General features: G+C 47.1%; 1 protein-coding gene across 7 annotated transcripts in view; it reads right to left on the bottom strand.

Moving 5' to 3' along the window:
• The window catches only part of samd11 (sterile alpha motif domain containing 11), a 328,960-nt gene extending 303,842 nt beyond the window's left edge, over positions 1-25,118 (bottom strand). The window contains exons 1-2 of one of the 7 annotated variants that reach the window (XM_078238728.1): positions 24,375-25,118; positions 21,750-21,841 (exon numbers count right to left, since the gene is read on the bottom strand). In XM_078238728.1, coding sequence (XP_078094854.1) covers positions 21,750-21,841; positions 24,375-24,993 — 711 coding nt within the window. In that variant the 5' untranslated portion in view covers positions 24,994-25,118. Of the gene's footprint in view, positions 1-21,749; positions 21,842-21,931; positions 22,215-24,374 lie in introns of those variants that run through there. The other 6 variants (XM_078238729.1, XM_078238731.1, XM_078238730.1 and 3 more) reach the window with 6 other exon arrangements.
• Positions 25,119-25,361: the final 243 nt, after the last annotated feature.

Genomic DNA, 25,361 nt, shown 5'->3' with positions numbered 1-25,361 from the left:
GGTCATATGGGGCTCAAAACTTAGGCCAGGCCAGGATTTTACAACATAGCTTGGGCGAGGCTCGTAAAATCCCACCCAAGGCCAACGGAGAATTCGTTCGGCGAGCCTCGCCCGCCCCGATTCCAGGGCGGGCGTGCCAGTAAAATTCTGGTCATCTCTCTCCACAGCATGCTTGGTTTCATGGGTCAGAACATTGAATACAGGAGTTGGGACATCTTGTTGAAGTTGTACAAGACATTGATAAGGTCACACTTGGAATACTGTGTGCAGTTCCGGTCACCCTATTGTAGAAAGGATATTATTAAACTAGAAAGAGTGCAGAAGAGATTTACTAGGATGCTACCGGGACTTGATGGTTTGAGTTATAAGAAGAGGCTGGATAGACTAGGGCTATTTTCTCTGGAGCGTAGGAGGCTGAGGGGTGAACTTATAGAGGTCCATAAAATAATGAGGGGCATAGATCAGCTAGATAGTCAATATCTTTTCCCAAAGGCAGGGGAGTCTAAAACTAGAGGGCATAGGTTTAAGGTGAGAGATACAAAAGAGTCCAGAAGGGCAATTTTTTCACACAGCGGGTGATAAGTGTCTGGAACAAGCTGCCAGAGGTAGTAACAGAGGCGGGTTCAATTTTGTCTTTTAAAAAGCATTTAGACATTTACATGGGTAGGATGGGTATAGAGGGATATGGGTCAAATGTGGGCAATTGGGACTAGCTTAGGGGTTTAAAAAGGGCAACATGGACAAGTTGGGCCGAAGGGCCTGTTTCCAAGGTGTAAATCTCTGTGAAATGCTGCCAGACCTGCTGAGTTTATCCAGCATTTTCTGTTTTTACTTAATGTTTTTTTGTAATGTTGGTTAGAAGTGTTGGCCAAATTTAAATATATAATATATATATATATTATATACAGGACGAGGGGAATATTTTGAGTTCTAGACTTTTATTTTGCTTTTTTTTCCAAATTCCAGTTTAACCTTAATTATCTGATGGCTTTCCCGGTGAAAGTCGTATTTGTGAAACATGCAAATTCTGGATTTGCGTTTGGAACCTATCCATTGTTAAAACAGGTATTTGGAGCAGGCTGCCAGATGTGTTTGCTTTAACCACCCTGGGTCAAAAGGTGGATAAACTCATCAACAGGTAATTTTCAGCACAGACAACTTCAGGGACAAATGATTAACTGCGCGGTTGCAGAAGTGTGGAGAAAGGGAAGGAGGCAACAGAGGAAGGACAGCAGCGAACACAAACCGATCATTGTGCCGAGGCGCTGTTTTAATCAATGGAAAATGAACACATTATTCAGTAGCCAGACACGTTTTAATTAGAAGGCACGCGTCCACCAAACTGCTTTACAGTGGGTTAAAGATGGAGTGTCAAATCTTTCTCTCATGTCAGTTTTACGATTTAAATCTCGGCCAACTAAAGATCTGTCCCTACCACTTGCCTTAAAAGAAGGAATTATTGACAGAAAATCACTGGCTGGCTTCAGAGGGATAATGCAGCTTAAAACATTCAAGCTCGTAAAAGTAATATTGACTGCAATGCCAGATTATAAATGTATCTTCGTTTATCTTCTCCCGGTGCTAGTCACCCCAAGGCTTCTATAGAGAAATACGGTTTGAAGGCTGCGGGCAGCGAAGGGTTAAATAATCGACTCCCATTACACATTAAGCATTCCCTCAATCGTTAGCTCGCATTGACTGTTCTTCCAGGATCGTTACGATAAACGTTGCAGGGAGGTAGAATTTATTTGTCTACGAGGTGAAACCTTGGGAACACACACACACACAAAGGCAGGGAAACAGCCAGCTATTGAAGTGGAAGGTTACTGCCCAGCCTTGGGATCCAGGCATCTTAATAGGTGAATCGAGAGCGGCCCATTCAATGCAAGGGCTTGTTGACTAAAAGCGACAATCAGTTGGCGAGACGGGGTGGGGGAAGAGAGAGAAGGTCGAAACTTTTACCCCGGGAGGTGGATAAAACCGCAGTGCTGCCTGATGCCCAGCATCGCTATTCATTCCCTTAGCCTCCTCCACAGTGTAAACACAGCCCCCGCTCTGGTGAAAAGTGCTTGAGTTTACCCTGGCAGGGGCGAGGGTTAATTCAAACACAACACTGCTGACTCCCACTGGGTCACACCATTCAACTCCTCCTTTACCCCCCTCCCCTCCTTCCTCATCAACCTAATTGCTGAAGAATGCATCTGAAACTTTTCTGTTCATTGACTGAACAGTCCATCTCCATCAAAGCACACACACCCCATGCCATTAATAAGCACTTAATGAATTAATTAACATAGCTGATTTTCTATAAGAATTTTAATTGGATTCTTAAAAAAAAATAGGATTACCGTAGAACCATAGAATCCCTACAGTGCAGAAGGAGGCCATTCGGCCCATTGAGTTTACACCAACGCTCCAAAGAGCATCTTGCCGAGGCCTACCCCTCCCCCATAACCCCACACATTTATTGTGGCTAATCCATCTAACCTACACAGCTTTGGACACTAAGGGGCAACTTAGCATAGCAAATCCACCTAACCTGCATATCTTTGGACACTAAGGGGCAACTTAGCATAGCCAATCCCTCTAACCTACACATCTTTGGACACTAAGGGGCAACTTAGCATAGCCAATCCCTCTAACCTACATATCTTTGGACACTGAGGGACAATTTAGCATGGCCAATCCACCTAACCTGCGCATCTTTGGACTGTGGGAGGAAACTGGAGCACCCGGAGGAAACCCATGCAGACACGTGAAGAGAATGTGCAATCTCCGCACAGTCACCCAAAGCTGGAACTGAACCCGGGTCCCTGGCGCTGGGAGGCAGCAATGCTAACCACTGTGCCATCCTTAAGTTAGTTACCAATGTTATTTTCTGCACACCTGCCATGAATTGCTGAACTAGTTGTTAATGCACCATATATGCATCGATACCTGCTGGCCAAGATTGCTACATCCAACCATGATAGTTGGGACAGAATCAGTAATTCAACTCATTTGGTAAACCACATTGCTTCTCAAGTTATAGTATTTTGTAAGACTTTCTATCCAAAGTAACTGTTAATTGGATTTTTCTAGTTTGGATTGGCTCCATTTTAAGTCAGTTTAATGATGGGATAGAAACATTCTCCGGTGAATGCAGTGGTTAGCACTGCTGCTTCACAGTGCCAGGGACCCGGGTTCGATTCCCAGCTTGGGTCATTGTCTGTGTGGAGTCTGCACGTTCTCCCCGTGTCTGCGTGGGTTTCCTCCGGGTGCTCCGGTTTCCTCCCACATTCTGAAAGACGTGCTTGTTAGGTGCGTTGGCCATGCTAGGGGAATTTCACAGTAACTTCATTGCAATGTTAATGTAAGCCTTACTTGTGACGAATAAATAAATAAACTTTAATACATTCTTGATACTTTGTGCTTCGATTTGGTTCAGCTGGTGATTTTCATCTCTTCAGGTTACTGGTTCACACTCATCCAGAATTTGAACACAATCTGCACTTTTACTCTAGCCTGAGACACTGCTTCCTAACTGCAAGTTTATTTTAAATTGAAAACACAGACTGGCCACCAGCATCATTTAACCAACAGTGTTCCTAAAATTAGGAGATCTTGTGGCGTGGTGGGTTATTTCCCTACATCTGAGACAGGAGCTCTGGGTTCGAGTCCCACCCCAGGACTTGATGATGTGGAGATGCCGGTGTTAGGCTGGGGTGGGCACAGTAAGAAGCCTCACAACACCAGGTTAAAGTCCAACAGGTTTAACGTTTATTTATTAGTCACAAGTAAGGCTTACATTAACACTGCAATGAAGTTACTGTGAAATTCCCCTAGTCGCCACACTCCAGCGCCTGTTCGGGTCAATGCACCTAACCAGTACGTCTTTCAGACTGTGGGAGGAAACCGGAGCACCCCCACACAGACACGGGGAGAAAGTGCAAACTCTATACAGACAGTGACCCAAGCCGGGAATCGAACCCAGGTCCCTGGCGCTGTGAGGCAGCAGTGCTAACCACTGTGCCATCGTGCTCTCCCTCTTCATCAGGTGAGTGATGAAGGAGCAGCGCTCCAATAGCTCGTGATTCCAAATAAGCCTGTTGGACTTTAACCTGTGAGACTTCTTACTGTGCCCAGGACTTGATGGCCAAGGAAGGCGGTTTCATAACACAGCCAAACAGGTTGAGTGTCAACCTGCAAAAATCCTTCCAACACATGCCAACAGCTGGCAATGAGAGCAGGAGAGACTCCTGGTCATCCACGCTTGATGCAGAGTGGTGCCCTTCAAGCCTCTGGTGACAGACTAGTGACCTGCTCCAGGTAAAAAAAACCTCAATAAGGTAGCAGATGGAAGTCTGCCTTGTGTACCAGTAGGTGCAGAAAGAGAAACAAACCACAATAATTCCCAAATTGGGGTTGGATTTTCCAATCCATTTGTGAACCCTTTAAAATTGTGTAAATTTAAAACTTTGGAACTTCCACATTATCTAATCGTAGCTGACAGACTTTCAAAGTACAGGTACTGAAAGTAAAATGCAGTTTTGCAAAGAGCTCCTCCAATTAAAGGTTTATTTTTATCAACTCTATCACAGTGGCTTTCTGAATGAAATCCTTTTAACCAACTCACCGTACCACCCCAGCGGTTAGCACTGCTGACCCACAGCGCCACGGACCCAGACTCGATTCACGGCTTGGGTCACTAACTGTGCGGAGTCTGCACATTCTCCCCGTGTCTGGGTGGGTTACCTCTGGGTGCTCTGGTTTCCTCCCACAGTCCAAAGATGTGTGGGTTGGGTGCATTGGCTGTGCTAAATTCTTTCACAGTGTACCCGAACAGGCGCCAGAGTTATTTTACCAGACCAGGGGCTGCTAAATTGCCCCTTCATGCTAAGTGGTACTAGTTAGGGTAAATGCATGAAGGTATGAGGGTAGGGCCTGGGTGGGATTGTGGTCCGATGGGATGGGCCGAATGGCCTCCTACTGCACATTAGGGATTCTAGATACCAACTCTAAAGAAAAACGACTCCGTTTATTTATTCAGCCCCCCGCCTCAGCCAACAACCTCAGTACATCATTTAGTTGAGACCTCTTGCTTTCTGCCTCATCTTTCCTTCGTTTGAGGCTTCAAGACATTTTTATCTATTGCCTTTTATTTAGAAAGTTTTGTGAAAAACCTCAGTCTCTGAACCGAAATGGCAATTTACCTGCAAAAAGAAAAAGTGTCTGCGTGGGTTTCCTCCGGGTCCTCCGGTTTTCTCCCACAGTCCGAAAGACGTGCTGGTTAGGGTGCATTGGCCATGCTAAATTCTCCCTCAGTGTACCCGAACAGGCACCGGAGTGTGGCGACTAGGAGATTTTCACATTGCAGTGTTAATGTAAGCCTACTTGCGACAAATAAATAAACTCAAATAAAATGTCCATGCTTTGATTCAAATTCTCTGCAATTTTTTGAAACATTGAGATTACTGCTTTAAAAAATGCAAATCACGCTGGGATGTTAGATCATTAAACAAGATCTTGCTCAACCAACAAAGGGCCATTCACTGTATCAAAGAACAAAGAAAATTACAGCACAGGAACAGGCCCTTCGGCCCTCCAAGACTGCACCGACCATGCTGCCTGACTGAACTAAAACCCCCTACCCTTCCGGGGACCATATCCCTCTATTCCCATCCTATTCATGTACTTCTCAAGACGCCCCTTAAAAGTCACTACCGTATCCACTTCCACTATCTCCCCCGGCAACGAGTTCCAGGCACCCACTACTCTCTGTGTAAAAAATCTGCCTCCTACATCTCCTTTAAACCTTGCCCCTCGCACCTTAAACCTGTGCCCCCTAGGAATCCTTTCTTTAACATTTCTGCTGTTTTTTTGGACTTTGCAAAAAGGAAAATACTAACTCCTCTTTGATGTTTTCGAAAAAGAATCATCCCTTCCAGTGTGTGTGACCCTCTGGAACAAGAGGAGGACCTGTCTTGCATAGTTTCACTGCTTTTGAGTTATTGGGTTCCCCTCCCCCACTTCGAGGCAAACCGAGATCGCACGCCAGGCTCTGTAACCCCATAACTTCAAATTACCTGGCAGAAATACCCTGTCTATCATATGGCACACACCGTTTTCTGGATCATGTCCTGAGGGGCCCCAAACATTGGCGACTGCTAAATCCATCCCAGTGTTTCATCAATTCTCTGCAGACACTGGGAATACCAGCATTTGGGCATGATTCCACACCCCCCCCCCACCCCACTCTTCCATCCACCCCCACCCCACACTAAATTATCCCAGTTCAGTTTTTTCTAATCATTTCGAGATCAACTAATTCTTAATAAGCAGAGCTCATTAGTCCAGAAGCAGGCGGGAGTGAGGATTGACAGCTTGTCTCGGCTCCCAAGCTCCATCTCACGTTGCTAAGCAACGCAGACTCCTGGAGACCAGAGTACCACTCTATCGCAGCATCCTTTTGTGATTACAGCACACCCAGCCTGATTGCTATAAATCACATTGGTAGCAGAACCTCTTAAGCTCGAAATCTATCTTAAAGGGAACATTACATACTGCGGTGCGATTGTTTTTTAAAAAAAACTGTTTCTCAAATGGAACTTTCCTCTCCAGTCAGTGAGGAAGCCGCGGCTGTATTGTTGTAGAAATAGTTTATGCCAACTTATTTGAGTGATATAAACATGAAAAGTGACTTCTACATTGGATAATGTCTGATTAAATCTATCTCCTTTCTCTTCCCACACCTAGTGCTATGTTAAGACAGACTCTCATCTGTTTCCATAGCTAGTTTAAAGTTAAAGTTTATTTATTAGTGTCACAAGTAGGCTTGCATTAACACTGCAATGAAGTTATTGTGAAAATCCCCTACTGTTTGGGTACACTGAGGGAGAAGTTAGCAAGGTCAAATATTGGCCAATGCACCTAACCTCCACGTCTTTTGGACTGTGGGAAGAAACCAGAGCACCTAAAGGAAACCCACGCAGATGCGGGGAGAACGTGCAGACTCTGCACAGACAGTGACCCAAGCCAGGAATCGAACCCAGGTTCCTGGCCCTGTGAGGCAGCAGTGCTAACCACTGTGCCACCGTGCCGCCCGACACATTTATTCCCGGAACAAGTCACTAGTTTGTCGCCAGAGGTTTATAGCTTGAGGGGCGCCACTCCACATCAAGCGTGGCTGACCGGGTGTCTCTCCTGTTCTCACCGCCAGCCATTGGCGTGTTTGGAAGGATTTTTGCAGGTTGACAAACTCAACCCTTTTGGTTGCATTATGGTCGCACCTTCCTTGGCCATCAAGTCCTGGAGTGGGACTTGAACCCAGACTCAGAGACAGGGGGTGAGATTTTATGGCCTCGCTCGACCCAAGACTGGAAAATCCCGCCCGAGATCAGACAATTCCATTGTCCGCCCCTCGCCCGCTCCATTCCCATGGAAGCGAGATGGTCAAATTCCGGAGAGGGACATTAATCCACCATGCCACATGACCTCCTGATAAAATCCACAACCAAATTTAATTTTGGACAAGATAATTTCAGAAATAAGCCATATGCGAGATTTTAATTTGTGTTAATAAAGTGTGGGTTTTTATGCGTGCCACAGTCCAGTTGAACCTGGTGGGGCAAATGGCCCTTTCACATTTCTTCTGAAACATCCACTACAAATAAACTGAATGGGACCAAAGTATAGTTTATCATTTAATGTTTCCAATACATTCCCATCATCTTAAATTACAAAATGGGGTCTCGAAGCAGAACATCGCCCAATTGCTGCTGACTGGGTATTGTGGCACAGTGGTTAGCACTGCTGCCTCACAGCACCAGGGACCCGGCTTCAATTCCGGCCTCAGGTCTGTGTGAAGTCTGCACATTCTCCCCGTGTCTGCGTGGGTTTCCTCCGGGTGCTCTGGTTTCCTCCCACACTCCAAAAATGTGCGGTTTAGAAGGATTGGCCATGCTAAATTGCCCCATTAGTGTCAAGGGGATTAGCAGGGTAAATATGTGGGGTTATGGGGATAAAGCCTACGAGGATTGTTGTCAGTGCAGGCCTGATGGGCCGAATGGCCTCCTTAGGGATTCTATGAACTATAGGGATTCTATGAAATGGAAGGGTTCTATGATTCGCACGGTGGCACAGTGGTTAGCACTGCTGCCTCACAGCGCCGGGGACCCGGGTTCGATTCCCGGCTTGGGTCTCTGTCTGTGCGGAGTCTGCACATTCTTCCCATGTCTGCGTGGGTTTCCTCCGGGTGCTCCGGTTTCCTCTCACAGTCCGAAATACATGCTGGTTAGGTGCTAAATTCTCCCTCAGTGTACCCGAACAGACGCCGGAGTGTGGCGACTAGGGGGTTTTCACAGTAACTTCATTGCAGTGTTAATGTAAGCCTACTTGTGACACTAATAAATACATTTCTTTTAAAAACGATTCTATGAACTATAAAACTGAACAACAAACATGAAACTGTACAACAAGCTTTAGGGGGGGGGGGAAAGACTGCCTTTTTATTTATGGTTTATGTCAATTATTGGGCTTATTTGATGGTGTTCCCCTCCCTGTTGGGTCTGTTCAAATGTACGAAGCAAAGTCTAACAGCTGGAACTCGGAGCCCATTATTTAAAACCCCAAACGGAGAGTAATTTCCGCCAACCTCCAGGGTTTTTTTTTAAAAGGAAAAAAACATAACTCCAGCGGAGAGGAAGCGTATTTCTCCGGGGAATTCGGCTTGTGTACAATGTCAACATCGAAATCCAGGGGCAACGACGCGTGGCTTTCAAGCTTACCCTCAGAATAACTATGTTTTAAAACTGCGACGTTCATTCTCACCCCTCACACAAACAGAAAAGCAATTCTGAGCCAATGCAAGAAATTAAAAAGGCAAATTAATTTTATTATTTACATGAGCTCCAATGCGTCGCTCTAATTAAATGCAACATAATTTGGGGGTTTGCTTTGCTCCCTAACCCAGAGAGAACACAGTAATACTGTGTGCAGTATTGGTCCCCTTATTTGCGGAAGGATATATTGGCCTTGGAGGGAGTGCAGAGAAGGTTCACCAGGTTGATACCAGAGATGAGGGGTGTTGATTATGAGGAGAGACTGAGCAGACTGGGTTGTACTCGTTGGAATTTAGAAGGCTGAGGGGGGATCTTATAGAGACCTATAAGATAATGAAGGGGCTGGATAGGGTAGAGGTGGAGAGATTCTTTCCACTTAGAAAGGAAGCTAGAACTAGAGGGCACAGCCTCAAAATAAAGGGGGGTCAGTTTAGGACAGAGTTGAGGAGGAACTCCTTCTCTCAGAGGGTGGTGAATCTCTGGAATTCTCTGCCCACTGAAGTGGTGGAGGCTACCTCGTTGAATATGTTTAAATCACGGATAGATGGATTCCTGATCGGTAAGGGAATTAGGGGTTATGGGGATCAGGCGGGTAAGTGGAACTGATCCACTTCAGATCAGCCATGATTTTACTGAATGGCGGGGCAGGCTCGAGGGGCTAGATGGCCTACTCCTGCTCCTATTTCTTATGGTCTTATGTTCTTAAGTAGTCTCACAACACCAGGTTAAAGTCCAATAGGTTTATTTGGTAGCACGAGCTTTCGGAGCGTTGCCCCTTCATCAGGTGAGTCCAAAAGCTCGTGCTACCAGATAAACCTGTTGGACTTTAACCTGGTGTTGTGAGACTTCTTACTGTGCCCACCCCAGTCCAACGCCGGCAACTCCACAACATGACCAGAGGAAATAATTAGGATAGTTTTTTTCCCCTTTAAAATATCCTTGGATGCGACAAGAGGTTGCCCCTGGACACTGATTGTGTCCAAGATACCCTTGCCATGCACGCCTTCTCACCACCGTTTGTTAAAATGGGTTTTTATTGATTAATCCACCGGTTCACCTGAACACAAAACTGGAGTGTGGGTGAAACAGCGTGGAGAGGGAACAAAAAAGGGAACATCTTTCACCCCCCCTCCCGCCACACGCACAGATACACACACACACACACAGATACGCACACACACACACAGATACACACACACACACAGATACACACACACAGATACACACACACAGATACACGCACACACACAGATACACACACACACAGATACACACACAGATATACACACACACACAGATACACACACACACACAGATACACACACACAGATACACACACACAGATATACACACACACACACAGATACACACACAGATATACACACACACACACAGATACACACACACAAGTCTGGCCTTTTACAAACAAAGCTCTTTTTCTTTCTGCGCACTCAAGTCTCAATTCTGACTTATCTTCATGTGTGTGAAAGAGAGAGGGATAAGTTTACTGCCGATTTAGCGATAAGGAATGCGCCACACAGCTGACCAGCCACCCCAGTGCAGACGGCGGCGCCCTGGGAAGCTCTGACCACTGGTTTCCTGTGCGGAGGAGCAGCGAAAATAAAAAGCGTCTCGCCTCTCCCCTGAAGTACCAGTAACTCTGAACCACCAGCTAAGCCTTAAAAGGGGCAGGCGCGCACACATGAGTTTCCTTCCCTTCCCCACTGAATCCTGAAATTCAGAGAGGGGGGTGGGGTGAGGGGGGACACAACAAAATTCCCCGGTACTAAAATTAACTGTGTCTAAATTTAAAATTGCCTTTTCACTCATTGTTAAAACACGACAGCTCTCCCTGGTGGGGCCCGCCTACACATCTTGACACTCTGCCCTCGACAGAGAGATCCCCCACCCCCACCTCGACTGCAAACCACAGCCCACCACCAAACAGACCTAACGACTGTTGCGCCAAATACAGAACATCTGTTCTTTTATAAAAAAAAGACTTTAAAGAGACAGAACAAATTTTAAATGAAAATGCGGCTTCTGATGCACATAAACTTCTCCTTCCCCCTTTGAGAGGGTGCGGTGTGAGGTACACTCAGATATTCATTCGTCAAGCTTATTGCAACATTACTTTTTTGTTTGAAATGTTAATAGCTCGGAGATCAAAGGGAAAATTGGAAAATAAACGCAGGCCCCGTCAGCTGGAGAGTGGAAGAGTGGGCCATTCAGCCCCTCGAGCCTGCTAACCCTTTCATAGGTAGTAGTGATAGGGGTAGCACGGTGGCACAGTGGGTTAGCACTGCTGCCTCACAGCGCCAGGGACCTAGGTTCGATTCCAGCCTTGGGTGACTGTGCGGAGTCTGCACGTTCTCCCCGTGTCCGCGTGGGTTTCCTCCGGGTGCTCCAGTTTCCTCCCACAGACCAAAGATATGCAGGTTAGGAGGATTGGCCATGCTAAACTGCCTCTTGGTATCCAAGGATGTGTAGGGTAGCTGGATTAGCCATCGCACGCGGTTTGAGGGGATGGGATGGAAGAACAGGCCTGGCTGGGGAACAAAGAAAGAAACAGGCCCTTCGGCCCTCCAAGCCCGTGCTGATCATGATGCCCTAACTAAGCTAAAAAAAAACCTTCTGCCCTTACTCGGTCCCTATCCCTCTATTCATGGACCCATCCAGATGCCTCTTAAATGTTGCTAATGTGCCTGCTTCCACCACCTCCTCTGGCAGCGCGTTCCCGGCACCCACCACTCTCTGCGTGAACAATTTCCCCCGCACATCTCTCATCTTTAACCTGTGCCCCCTTGTAATTGACACTTTCACCCTGGGAAAAAGCCTCTGACTATCCAGAGAGTTAGTGCAGACTCGATGGGCCGAATGGCCTCCTCTTGCACTGTAGGGATTCTATGATCTCAGGGGCGATTCTCCCACCCCGCCGCGCTAATTTTCAAGTGCAGTGGGGTGGGAGAATTTTGCGGTCGGGCTTGTGTGGCAATCGCACATGCCGTATCCTGCCACGCATGCGTCTCCCAGTATCAGATTCTTGGCTCCGTCAGATCCATACTGGGAACCGGCAGGAAGACCAGGCAAGTCATTTTAATATATTTTAAATCTGTTTTTTTAATGTAATTAGTGGGCCTGGGACTGAATACTCCGGGCCTGCTAGCCTCTTCCCCCCCCCCCCTCCCCCCCCCACCAGAGTATTTCACTCCAGCGGGGTTTACGGTAGGTCCCCACTTTCAGGGAACTATCAGGACCACCCCATGGAGTGAAGGGGGGAGCAATCGGGGCCCCCCAGGAGGTTGGATGGCAGGGGGTTGGTGCCCCAGGGCATGGGCACCCTGGCAGTGCCCAAGGAGCAAGTTGCCCATGCCCTGGGGGCACAGCCCATCAGGCATGGGGTAGTACCAAGGGGGTGGGGCCTATGGGGGCGGGAACAAGGGGGTCAATCGGTGGGGATGGGGGCCCGCTGCCACTCTGCCATTGGGATCGGTTGGGACAGGAGGGAGGCCAGCGATCGGGGCAGGCTGCACTGCGGGGTGGGGAGAGGGGATCGTCACTTGGGGGGGGGGCTGGAATCGGGGTGGGCTGGGGGGGGGAGTCAGAACTGCTGGGGGTGGGGCGGGGGGGGGGGTGGTGGAAACTGTGGAATGGGGACTGGAGATCGGGGAGGTCCTGGACAGGATGGGACGGCTGGGGGGGGAGGGGGGCGCGATCTGGCCTTGGGGGGGTTACGGGGGCAGCACTGTGGGGGTCCCAGGCTGGCCAGCAAACAGGAGGCTGACAGTTCGGGGCCACAGCGCATGCACAGTGGCTCCCTCAGCGCGCTGGTTTCAGCCTCCCAGGCGGGAATATTCTCCGCCCTCTGAAATCTAATGATATTCATGCTGGTGGCCTCTGCACAGAGTGTGGGAGATTCTAATGTGAACTCCCACTGAAAAAAAACAGCGTGAATTACTCCACTTTTCCCGCGAACTTGACACTTAGAACTATTTTGGGAGAATTCCGCCCCTCGACTCCATTTACTTGCCTTAGCTCTGTTCCTCTTGATGTCCTTGCCTAACAAGGGGCTAATATTTTCAGCCACAACAGCTCCAGTTTGACAGGACCTTTCTCGGAGGATTGAGAATTCCAGATTCCAACTTGTGAAAATCTCGTTGTCAGTTGTGGCCTGAACACAGTGATCTCCCGGCGTGGTACTTAGCAAGTTTCACAGAAACTGGGACACTGTTCTGGGCGCCGCATGCGGTCTCCTATGTTTTATATCATAATTAATCTTTGATTGTCATTCCTGTGGCATTTACGCCATTCACGATCTGCATAAAGTGTAGGTTTTGATTCATCGGAGACCCAGCCGAATTGCAACGGTTTATTTTTACTCGTGTTCCCAGCAATAAAAGTGTTCGGAATAAGCCTGAACCATAACAACTCATGCCAATGCACGAAGGCTTTTCCAGTTACCACGCCATCGCTTTACCATAGCCGGAACAGCTACTGTCAAGATTTTGACTTGAACGTTGATCATAATGATATTTTGTTCCATTCGATTGCGCTGCAGGATGGTAACTGAGCAGAACACTGGATTTCTACACCTGGTTGAAGAGCTGCGATCCCCTTAACTTGTAACTCATGACAAGAGGTGTTGCCAACCCTTGGTGGGACATTACAACTAAAGCAAAACATCAAAGGAAACTTAACTAACTTAACCAAAATGTTATTACCAGGATCATAGAACCCCTATAGTGCAGAAGGAGGCCATTCGGCCCATCAAGTCTGCAACAACTCTCCGGCAGAGCATTCCAACCAAGTCAACCCTCACCCTATCCCTGCAACCCATGTATTTACCACACTAATTCCCCTAACCTGCACATCTTTGGACACCAAAAAACAATTTACCATGGCTAATCCACCCAACCTACATATCTTTGGGCACTAAGGGGCAATTTAGCATGACCAATCCACCTAAGCTGCACATCTTTTGAGTGTGGGAGGAAATGGAGCACCTGGAGGAAACCCACGCAGGCACAGGAAAATGTGCAAATCCACACTGACAGTGACCCAAGGCCGGAATTGAACTCGGGTCCTTGGCGCTGTGAGACAGCAGTGATGACCACTGTGCCGCCCCAGCCCCTGTGGCGCGCATTAGTCGTGGAATGTAACCAGCTATATGTCCAATGGGTGACTAACTGGAACAAAAGGTTAAGTGTGTAACCATCAAATTGGACAGGAATATTGTGTGGGATTTTCCAGCTGTTCCCACAGAGGCATTTTCCAGTCCTGCCGACGGCCACACCCTTGCCGCAGGTTGCCCGGCAGTGGAGGGTGCGAACAACGGGAAACCCTGTTGACAGTGGCGGGACCTGAAGGTCCCATCACTGGCCATTAGCAGGCCACCCGGGAGGGCCGGGCCGGGGGGGTGGATCCCACCCATTAAGTCAATTACTGCATAGAAAATAATAAGAATAAATCAAATTCTTCTATTTCTGAAATATTGACTCTGCACCAAAGCAAGACAGATGCAAACCATGCAAGCAGAAAAGGGGAGGAAACCAATTCATAAAGGCATCAAAGACAGGAACTACTTTCTGGTATTATAGGATATACATTTATGACATTAGCCCATTCAACTTTCAAACTGCACAAAACTGTCCACTGCGGCTTAATTAGAGCATCTGACAACACCACCTACAGTGGTTAGGAATCCTTGTTTTCAACTTTTGTTTTACTCTGAGGTAGCGCTGCTTTCTCATTAACTTTGCTGATTGCTGCCATAAACCGGAATATTATCACCCGATGGGTCCCCAGGTTGCACGGAATGGCCACTTGAGTTGAGTTTGCTCACGCAATATGTCATGTCCGTACATAACGCGTAGGCATTGTGAATACGCACAGAAAACATTTCCATTTTTAACTCTGATGTCCTATTTGAAAATCTCACTGAGCTGTCTGGTGGGACCCATCGTTAACTCGGACTATCAGAGGAACACTGGTTTACGCATAAAGGTGTCACCTCCAGTATCACCCAGCTCACAAATATAAATGTTGCTTAAAAATGTATACAATCCCAGCTCTGTTCTTCCTTTCGAATCTACGTTTAGGTTATTTCAACGATTTGTTTTTAGAACTATAATTGTTTTCTAATTGGACGCTTCAGCACCTTTTATGGTGTTTGGGTTCATGAATGCAGCAACCCAATGATGGGAATTAAAACAATAGTTCGTTTTAAGCCTAATTGATTACTCATTTCCAAACACTCCACTGCTGGTAACTTGCTATAATTTCCTGCTAACAACTTGCCTTGGCTAGCTGGGAAATTGTGGGCACTTCACCAAGTGAGAGATGTAGGGCGGCACGGTGGCACAGCGGTTAGCATTACTGCCTCACAGCACCAGGGACCCGGGTTCGATTCCCAGCTTGGGTGACTGTGTGGAGTTTACACGTTCTCCCCGTGTCTGCGTGTGTTTCCTCTGAGTGCTCTGGTTTCCTCCCACAGTCCAAAGATGTGCGGGTTAGGTGGATTGGCCATGCTAAATTGATCCTTAGTGTCAGGGGGACTAGCTATGGGGATAGGGCCTGGATGGGATTGTGGCCGGTGCAGACCCGAGGGGCCAAATGGTCTCCTTCCGCACTGTAGGATTCTATGTGATAAACTGTTGATCTACCGCAGTTCAATATTTTGGCAATCACATTTTTGATTTGCCAAATACATTCATAGGAATACCAGTAATAGCCTGCTGAACATTGGGGCTGAGGTGGGGCTTTGTATTTGAGTGAGGAAAAATCTATAGAGGGTATTGCCTGTCCAAACTACCTAATATCCAATTGTACATGCTCTTGGGTAGATACGTCAAATCATTGAGGCCAGTCAAATGAACCGCATTGGTCATCACTTTGGTATTTTTGCATTTTGGTAGATCCTACCAGGGCAGGACCTACTCAGTTGGGGAGAGTTAGAGATCTAGGGGTACAGGTTCATAGTTCCTCGAAAGTGGAGTCGCAGTTGGACAGAGTGGTGAAGAAGGCATTCAGCATGCTTGGTTTCATTGGTCAGAACACTGAATACAGGAGTTGGGACGTCTTGTTGAAGTTGTACAAGACATTGGTAAGGCCACACTTGGAATACTGTGTACAGTTCTAGTCACCCTATTATAGAAAGGATATTATTAAACTAGAAAGAGTGCAGAAAAGATTTACTAGAATGCTACTGGGACTTGATGGTTTGAGTTATAAGGAGAGGCTGGATAGACTGGGACTTTTTTCTCTGGAGCGTAGGAGGCTGAGGGGTGATCTTATAGAGACCTATAAAATAATAAGGGGCATGGATCAGCAAGATAGCCAATATCTTTCACCAAAGTAGGGGAGTCTAAAACTAGAGGCATAGGTTTACGGTGAGGGGGAGAGATACAAAAGGGTCCAGAGGGGCAATTTGTTCACACAGAGGGTGGTGAGTGTCTGGAACAAGCTGCCAGAGGTAGTAGTAGGGGGTGGGGTGGGGGGGGGGGGGGGGGGGGGGTACAATTTTGTCTTTTAAAAAGCATTTAGACAATTACATGGGTAAGATGGGTATAGAGGGATATGGGCCAAACATGGGCAATTAGGACTATCTTAGTGTTTAACAAAAAAGGGCGGCATGGACAAGTTGGGCCGAAGGGCCTGTTTCCATGCTGTAAACCTCTATGACTCTGACTTTTTAAACATGAGATTTGGCAAGTAAAATGATTATTTCTGAAGATTATTAACAGATATGGCATTGACGTTGACATATTACATATCCGAATATTCTCCAATTATTAACAAAATTAAACAGATTTTAAAAATGCATAACTTGTGTGAAATAAAATGCCTTTGGATACAGTTGCCCTTTACTCCTTCTGTTCCTCACCTCCAACAGTTATGGTTGAAAATCTCTGAAACTGCAAACATTTGACAATGATTCGACAAACTTTTGACAACTTTCCCTCCATTAGGATGTTTGTGGATGATTGCACAATGTTCAGCATTATTCACAACTCCTCAGATACTGAAGCAGTCCATGTCCAAATGCAGCAACACCTGGACAATATTCAGGCTTGGACTGATAAGTGGCAAGTAACAGTCACGTCACACAAATGCCGGGCAATGACCATCTCCAACAAGAGACAATCTAATCATTGTCCCTCAACATTCAATATCATTACCATCGCTGAATCAACAACCTGGGGGTTACTATTGACCAGAAACTGAACTGGACCAGCCACATAAATACTGTGGTTATCAGGACAGGTCAAAGGCTAGAAATCCTGTAGTGAATAACTCATCTCCCGACCCCCCCAAAGCCTGTCCACCATCTACAAGGCACGAGTCAGGAGTGTGATGGAATACTCTCCACTTGCCTGGATGAGTGCAGCTCCAAAAATACTCAAGAAGCTCAACACTTTTCAGGACAAAGCAGCCCACTTAATTAGTACCCAATCAACCATTTTAAATATTCATTCCCTCCGTCACCAACACACAGTGGCAGCCATGTGTACCATCTAAAAGATGCACTGCAGCAACTCACTAAGGCTCCTTTGACAGCACCTTCCTAACCTGCAACCTCTACCATCTGGGAGGACAAGGACAGCAGATGCATGGAAACACCACCACCTGCAAGTTCCCCCCTCCAAGGTACACACCATCCTGACTTGGAAATATATCATCATTCCTTCATCGTCACTGAGTCACTCCCGAACAGCACTGTGGGTGTTCCTAAGCACCTGGACAGCAGCAAAGGCAGCGCACCATCACCTTCTCAAGGTCAATTAGAGATGGGCAATAAATGCTGGCTTAGCCAGCGAAATCCACATCCCATGAATAAAAAGACTGGCTCCCTAGATGAGCAATGGGTCATCACAGTGCTTCAGAACAATGTACAATGGACTTTGTAAGTCACCATTAAAATGGTTGACAGAAATCAGACCTCAGAGTTGCTCATCATGGAAGAGATGATACTTGAAGCCCATTAGGCTTTTATATGAACATTAGAGATTGTCCTGTAAGATTAAGATCCATCACAAACAACCAATATAGAACATTATTGATGGTTTTATAGTACAATAGCAATACATCTGGATGGAAAACAATAAAACTACCTACTGCCTATTAAATCCAACAATAAACATTGCAGACAAATCTTTTGTCTCCTATATCAAAAGTTCAGCAATTCAGAATGGGAGAAGGTTTCTGGAAATGGAACAAACATGACTTGCTTACATGATCTTTTCCTGCCCATACAGTCCTGTCCTTTCATGTTCGTTGATTTACACCAACATTCTTGGTGTTATATGTGTTAGGTAAGAGTATCAAGGGATATAGAGCTAAGGTAGGTAATTGGAGTTGAGTTCTCGACCAGCCATGGTCTAATCGAATGGCTTAAAGTGCTGAATGGCCTGTTCCTGTTCCTATGTCATAACGGTGCTTCACAGTCATAAAGAAAGGTTCATTAGAATAATCGTCACAGGGATTACAATTAACAACGCTCACTTTGTATTTGAATGTTGACTGCAGATACTGGATTAAAGCCAAGTATTGTCACTACCAGAATCTTCCTCCGAATTGCAGTCACTCTGTGGTCACAGTGCTAGACTGATTTGTACCTTTATTTGTAGTTACAGTAAGATCTGTTAGCACCGCTAACAGAAAAACACGATAGCTAAACAGACACCAAAGGAAACAAGTGTAACAGAGGAAAATCAGAGAGAGAATAAAGGTAAAGAGAAAGAAGGCCCTTAAGACATAGTCGTGACATTGGGCGGCGCAGTGGTTAGTACTGCTGCCTCACAGCGCCAGGGACCCGGATTCGGTTTCCCGGCTTGGGTCACTGTCTGTGTGGAGTTTGCACGTTCTCCCCGTGTCTGCGTGGGTTTCTTCCGGGTGCTCTGCTTTCCCTCCCATAGTCCAAAGATGTGCTGTTTAGGGTGGATTGGCCATGCTAAATTGCTCCTTAGTGTCAGGGGGACTGGCTAGGGTAAATGCATGGGGTTATGGGGATAGATGCAGACTCAATGGGCCAAATGGCCTCCTTCTGCATTGTAGGATTCTATGATTGGAGTGGCCCCCTTTGGAGAACAAAATTCAGTGCTCTAATATAGACTCCCAGAAAAGAATGGACACTTCAATTAGACATGGTCACACTATGCCTGCTTAAGACTCCTGTGATGTAAAACTGGTCTGTACAATTCTAAGCTGCATTCTCAATATCGGAAATCACATGCAGTGGAAACATATTCAATGACAATACCAGATAACAAGATTTAACAAGGCTGCATATTAAAGACTGCCAAAAAAAAAAACAAATCTTCACCCTATCTCCATCAACTTCAAAATGCTTTTAGACATGATGATTCCATTTCTTTAAATTCATCTACTTCCAGTTATCTGACAGGCACTAATAAACATTTAACAATTAGAAACAATTACAAGCCATCTCAATGTTACGATCTTTTCGTTTGCAATTGGAGTGTATCAATATTGGAACTTCCATGTTGGTACCAAATGGTCTCGGGTGCACTCTGAATATAACAGTGGTTATAAGATTGGAAATTCCAAAAGCCCAAAAGTTAAGTGGGTTGAGCCACCAGCCCCAAAACAGGAGACCGTCTCACTATCAATATGTATGGTTTTAAATGCATGCTTGTGTAATCTACATATCCCACTAACAAGGGGCAGCACCGTGGCACAGTGGTTAGCACTGCTGCCTCACAGCACCAGGGACACGGGTTCAATTCCGGCCTCGGGTGACTGTCTGTGCGGAGTCTGCGCGTTCTCCTCATGTCTGCGTGGGTTTCTTCCCGGTGCTCCGGTTTCCTCCCACAATCCAAAGATGTGTGGGTTGGGTTGACTGGCCACGCTATATGGACCATCAGAAGGATTAGCAGGGTAAATTCAGCAGAGGATTTTCACAGTAACTTCATTGCAGTGTTAATGTAAGCCTACTTGTGACTAATAAATAAATAGACATAAACAAATACGTGGGGTTATGGGGCTAGGGTCTGGGTGGGATTGTTGTCGGTGCAGTCTTGATGGGCCAAATGGCCTCTTCTGCACTGTAGGGATTCAATGGAAGAGTATTTTAATACCACACCTACATACTGCCCAATAGTCTAGAGAAAGGACGCACCCTTATGAATCCATTTTTCCAGTTTGCAAAATAGAAAAGTTTCTTTATGTCATTTTCATTTGGGAAAGACATTAGGATGAGTGCTCTGTGGTCAAGTGTAGTTTGGGAAGGTGTTTCCAGCTTTTCCAGACTTGCAATCAGGAAACTGTCTCTTTAAACTTGACTTTTTTAAAGAAAAAAACTAAAACGTTCCAACCACTAGCACTGGCCTCTGAGACATCACTTCTGTCGTGCAACCATCGCCTTGTCTGGAATGTGCTCTCCTCCCACACTCCCAGCGGAATTATGATTCATGAAAAAAAAATCTAAATATCGTACTTGCCAATACAGAACCCACTTAAGATGCTCCGTCATATATTAAGTTTAAATTTATTTATTAGTGTCACAAGTAGACTTACATTAACACGGCAAAGAAGTTACTGTGAAAATCCCCTGGTCGCCACACTCCGGCGCCTGTTCGGGTACACGGAGGGAGAATTTAGCATGGCCAATGCACTTAACCGGCACATCTTTCGGACTGTGGGAGGAAACTGGAGCACCCGGAGGAAACCCACGCAGACAAGGGGAGAACGTGCAAACCCAAAAAAAAAGTGGCCCAAGCCGGGAATCGAACCCAGGCGGTGTGAAGCAGCAGTGCTAAACACTGTGCCACCATCATAGAACCCCTCCATTTCATAGAATCCCTATAGTTCATAGAATCATAGAATCCCTAGGGAGGCCATTCGGCCCATCGAGCCTGCGTCGACAACAATCCCACACAGGGCCTATCCCCGTGCTAACCACTGTGCCACCATGCCACCCATATTTCACAGCGTAATGCAGATAAAGCGGGGTTCGAAACCCAACAAATGTGGGAGGCGGAGGTCACCTTTGCAAAAACTATTGAACCACTTTATGCGGTATTATCAGGACTCGGCTTTCAGAGGTAAGCAACTCATCGAATAAAAGCATTGACTTAAACTCCCCTTCAACGATTAATGCACCAAACATGTGCGCAAAGTGCAAAATAATTAGTCTGATTTAATAACCTGTTCTTCCATTTCGGTTTACTGACATCTTACACACAGCCACCGGTTATCTGAAATCGGGCACTCTCCCCACAGGAACCAAACCTCAAAAAGAAGAAAAGACACCTTGTCCTGTCAGATGAATGAATCTAGGGTCAAGCAGGCCATCAGTCTGACCTTCAGTACAAGGCCAGGAAGAGGGGGAAACAAGTACTGATCTTATTGTTGTGAATTTGCCAAACCACTCCCCGCCCCCCCTCCCTAGTCTGAAGAAAAAAAAGGCCGCAGGTCTCGACCCTGGGACCTGGACAAGAAATTGACAAACCACCCCATGGAAAGTGATCATGAAGCAATGCAACTGACAAGACAGAGGGTGACAGGGCGACGCAGAATTGATTGCCGATCGCCCACAATGGAAATAGTTACAAGTTGTCTGGGCTTCAACTGCAAGATTCTCTGGTGCTTTAAAGAGAGAGAGAGAGGGGTGGAAAAAACCCAAACCAAGTTTGAAATTGGCGACTTGGCCCTGACAGAAACATTTAACCCTTTGTGCTTCCCGCATAAGATAATTGAAAGCAAGCAACTACAATCAGTGCAATCCTTGGACTGTTTAAAACTGTGCAGAGTGCCTGAAATGTGTTGTCCCCTGGGTTGAAGGCTGGGCATTGAAGCCTGGGATTCAGGGGCTGGTTAGAATGACATTTCTTATTATCCACAACTGATTCACGAAGGGAGTTAAATTTCTGGGGTGGGGGGGGGGGGGGCGGGTTAAAACAACAATCTTACCACTGGAGACGAAATTCGACACCCAGGGCAGTCACAGATTGGTGGATGTACCTGCAAAACTCCTTTTGACATAAGCGTCTTCAAACTTTTCCCTGCGTCACAAAAAAAAAGGAATTGTTAAAAACGAAACGAGATTGCACTGTTGTGCAGAGTTAACTTGTGCGTGTGTGTGAAATGTTCACCTCTCTCAAACCCTTTCTTCCTTTAGAAAGACACTGAATTAGTTACCAGCGAATCGCAGTCCCACTGAAGGACCAACACACCGGTAAACGCACTTTCCCCTCCCGCTGCTTTTTATCTTTACTCCAGCAGGATAATTGCGGCGTTAACTGTGAGGGAGTGCGGCAGTTTTCCTCTTTGTAACAATGGCGTTGGCATGAATGTTGTTTGTGAAGAGCGCAGTCACACACGCACACAGAATAAATCCTGCCCAGAATCACACTCAAAACTGCCAGAAGCAGATCCTCCCAGAGCCAGACTGTGCCAGGGGGACTAACACTTCCAGCAACCCCCACCCGCCCCCCCGCCCCCAGACTGCTGGACTGCCACAGCCAGACAGTGCAACAGACACTCGACACTACCCCAGGCAAGAGTTCCGGAGCCAGGCACTGCTGGAGAGAGGCTAACACCGGCAGAGACACAGGCTGAGAGAGACAGACACAGAGAGGGGGCCAGACACAGACAGAGAGCCACAGGCTGAGAGAGACAGACGCAGAGAGGGGGCCAGACACAGACAGAGAGCCACAGACAAACGGACAGAGAGAGACACAGAGTGAGTGAGACAGACAGAGAGAAGTGGCCAAACACAGAGAGACGCGGATTGAAATAGAGACAGACAGAGAGACACAGACAGACAGAGCCCCAGACTGACAGAGGGACTAACACTAACACAGCCAGGCAGCAACTGGATCGGGACTCTGCGGCACGTGGACATTCCTAGCCCAGTGTCAATCCCGCAAGGATCAAAACCCCTCTCAGAGCAGCGAGCCTGGGTGGTCGCGGGGCGGACGAGCACCTTAGCGACAAACCCCCGCCGCTGCTCAGCTCAGCGCTTTGCTGGGTTAAAATCAGTCAGGATACACCACCTTCCCTTCTCTCTCGCTCTCCCTCTCTCTCTCCCTCCTCCCCAACTCAGAGAGAAACAGAAAAATACCAACCCCATATTTACCACCTTGGCAACTGATGGATTCAGAGTATCAGGGCTGGATATTGTGTGATGGGGTTATAAACTCACACACTGTCCAATCTGATTGCATTCTTTGCCCGGGCTCACCACTTCCTGGCTCACTCAATCTTCAGATCATTCCTGAGATACAGCAAAGCCCCCCTCCCTCCTCCCCTCCACACCCCTCACCGTCTGTAAGCTTTGCCCTGATCAATACACATTGATCTATTCCCCCTAAGCACAGCCAGAATCAGCACTGCGTTTCACAGTTGGCCTTACCCACTTCCCGACTTCCTTTCAACTTTGAAATTATTGGCGAGCAGACAGAAACTGGGCAGGTTCCCCCCCTCCCCCCCCCCCCGAAAAATAATGGATTTTTAAGAGAGAGAGAAAAAAATCTGTCCAACCGCGAGCATCCTGTCAGTTGAGTGTAGGATACAGAGAGAAAGAGAGAGAGGGGCAAACTATCACTGTGGTCAGTAAGCTCACTTCCTGGTGAGGCTTTCTCTCTCTCCTATCCTATCCTTTCTCTCTCTCCCCTATCCTTTCTCTCTCTCCTATCCTACCCTTTCCCCCTCTCTCCCCTATCCTTTCTCTCTCTCTCCCCTATCCTTTCTCTCTCTCTCCTCTATCCTTTCTCTCTCTCCTATCCTATCCTTTCCCTCTCTCTCTCTCCTATCCTTTCTCTATCATATTCTTTCCCCCTCTCTCTCTCCTATCCTTTCTCTCTCTCTCCCCTATCCTTTCTCTCTCTCTCCTCTATCCTTTCTCTCTCTCCTATCCTATCCTTTCCCTCTCTGTCTCTCCTATCCTTTCTCTATCATATTCTTTCCCCCTCTCTCTCTCCTATCCTATCTCTCTCTCCTATCCTATCCTTTCCCTCTCTCTCCTATCCTTTCTCTATCATATTCTTTCCCTCTCTCTCTCCTATCCTATCCTTTCTCTCTCTCTCCTATCCTTTCTCTCTCTCCTTTCCTATCCTTTCTCTCTCCCTCTCTCTCTCTCTCCTATCCTTTCTCTCTCTCCTATCCTATCCTTTCTCTCTCCCCCTCTCTCTCTCTCCTATCCTTTCTCTCTCTCTCTTTCACAGACCCCAAACAAAAGAGAAAAAAAAGAGGAAAACAAAATACTGCAGCAACATTTCCCAGTATTTCATTCAAGGGGAGGGGAATTAATGTCTATTTGCAGCCACTTTTTAGTTGCACTTTGCAGCCACTGTTCTGGGTTGGATTAGTTCATTCCCAGGGTGGAAAATTACTAATCCATTTGTCCAAACTGGGGTCTAGTTGCTTCAACTTTTACGCATAGAACTTTCTGAAGCAAAAAGGTTGAGTTGCCCCCAAGTGAAGGATGAGGTTTGCCTCCACTGATAAATGCAACAATCTCTCCTCTCTCTTATCCTGGTGTTTTTTTGGTAATACAGTATATCTCTATTTCTATTTATTTATGCACTCACTTACCTTTGTGTCGAATGCTTCGTTTCCAGTCCTTGGCAGTCTCCCTGCCGCTGACGAACTGGAATTCGTTCGGGGTGAGCCATTCTCCCCTGTAGCGGATGGAGGGTCCCTTGCTGCCCTGACACAGCTTGTGGATGTAGAGCAGCGCCTTGTTTTCGCCGCACTCCACCTCGATGCAGGGCTCGCCGTTGTCCAGGACGGGCTGGAAGTCGGGGACGGAGGAGGAGAAGCGCTCCAGTAGCATCAGCTCCTCTGGGCGCCTCGTCTCGCCCAGCCCCAGGAAGGTGCGCTGGTGCCGCCCGAAGAGGGGCTGGTGGTAGGGCTGGTGATGGGGGGAGCTGAGGGCTGGCAGGTTGGCTAAGTACTCGGGGGGCAAACCTTCCAGCAGCCCCCTGATGACCACCTCCCCCTCCGACCTTTCCTTCTTGATAGCTGGCATCCTGAGCAGCAGCCCCTTGTCTCTGGACAGCGGTAGGTCGCTGCTAAGTTCCCCGTGTAGTTGCCAGTGTCGAGAGAGGCTGTGATATCCCCAACCTTCCACCAGGCACCACTTGTCCCCTTGACTCGCCTCTGACACTCCGACCTCTCCAGCCTGCCTCATCTGCCTCCCCGCACCTGACATCTCGCCAAGGTATCCGCCGCCCCGCACATTATTGTGTCGGTTCAAAGAAGGAAGAGAGAGAGAGGAAAAAAATTGCTTTATCGATTCCAGTTATCGACCCACCTTCGCGCCGGAGCACTCTCCCTTTTGGCTTATTTCCGGGGCTAGCACCGAAGGCTGGCAGCAGTTCCAATTCTAATTTAACCACACACACACACAGACTGGGCGAGATAAAAGTTTTAATTCCCCCCACCCCACACACACACCACCCCTTCCCTTCCCTCCCAACTCTGCCCCCTTCCCCTCCTCTCTCAATCAAATCTGCGGGATCCCTGAACATTCACATCTCTGATCAAGTTTTTAAAAAAGTTGGACAATTTTCCATCAAA

Source organism: Mustelus asterias, chromosome 22 (genome assembly GCF_964213995.1).
Source record: "Mustelus asterias chromosome 22, sMusAst1.hap1.1, whole genome shotgun sequence".
NCBI lineage: Eukaryota > Metazoa > Chordata > Chondrichthyes > Carcharhiniformes > Triakidae > Mustelus > Mustelus asterias.
This window is presented reverse-complemented; position numbering and strand designations above follow the sequence as displayed.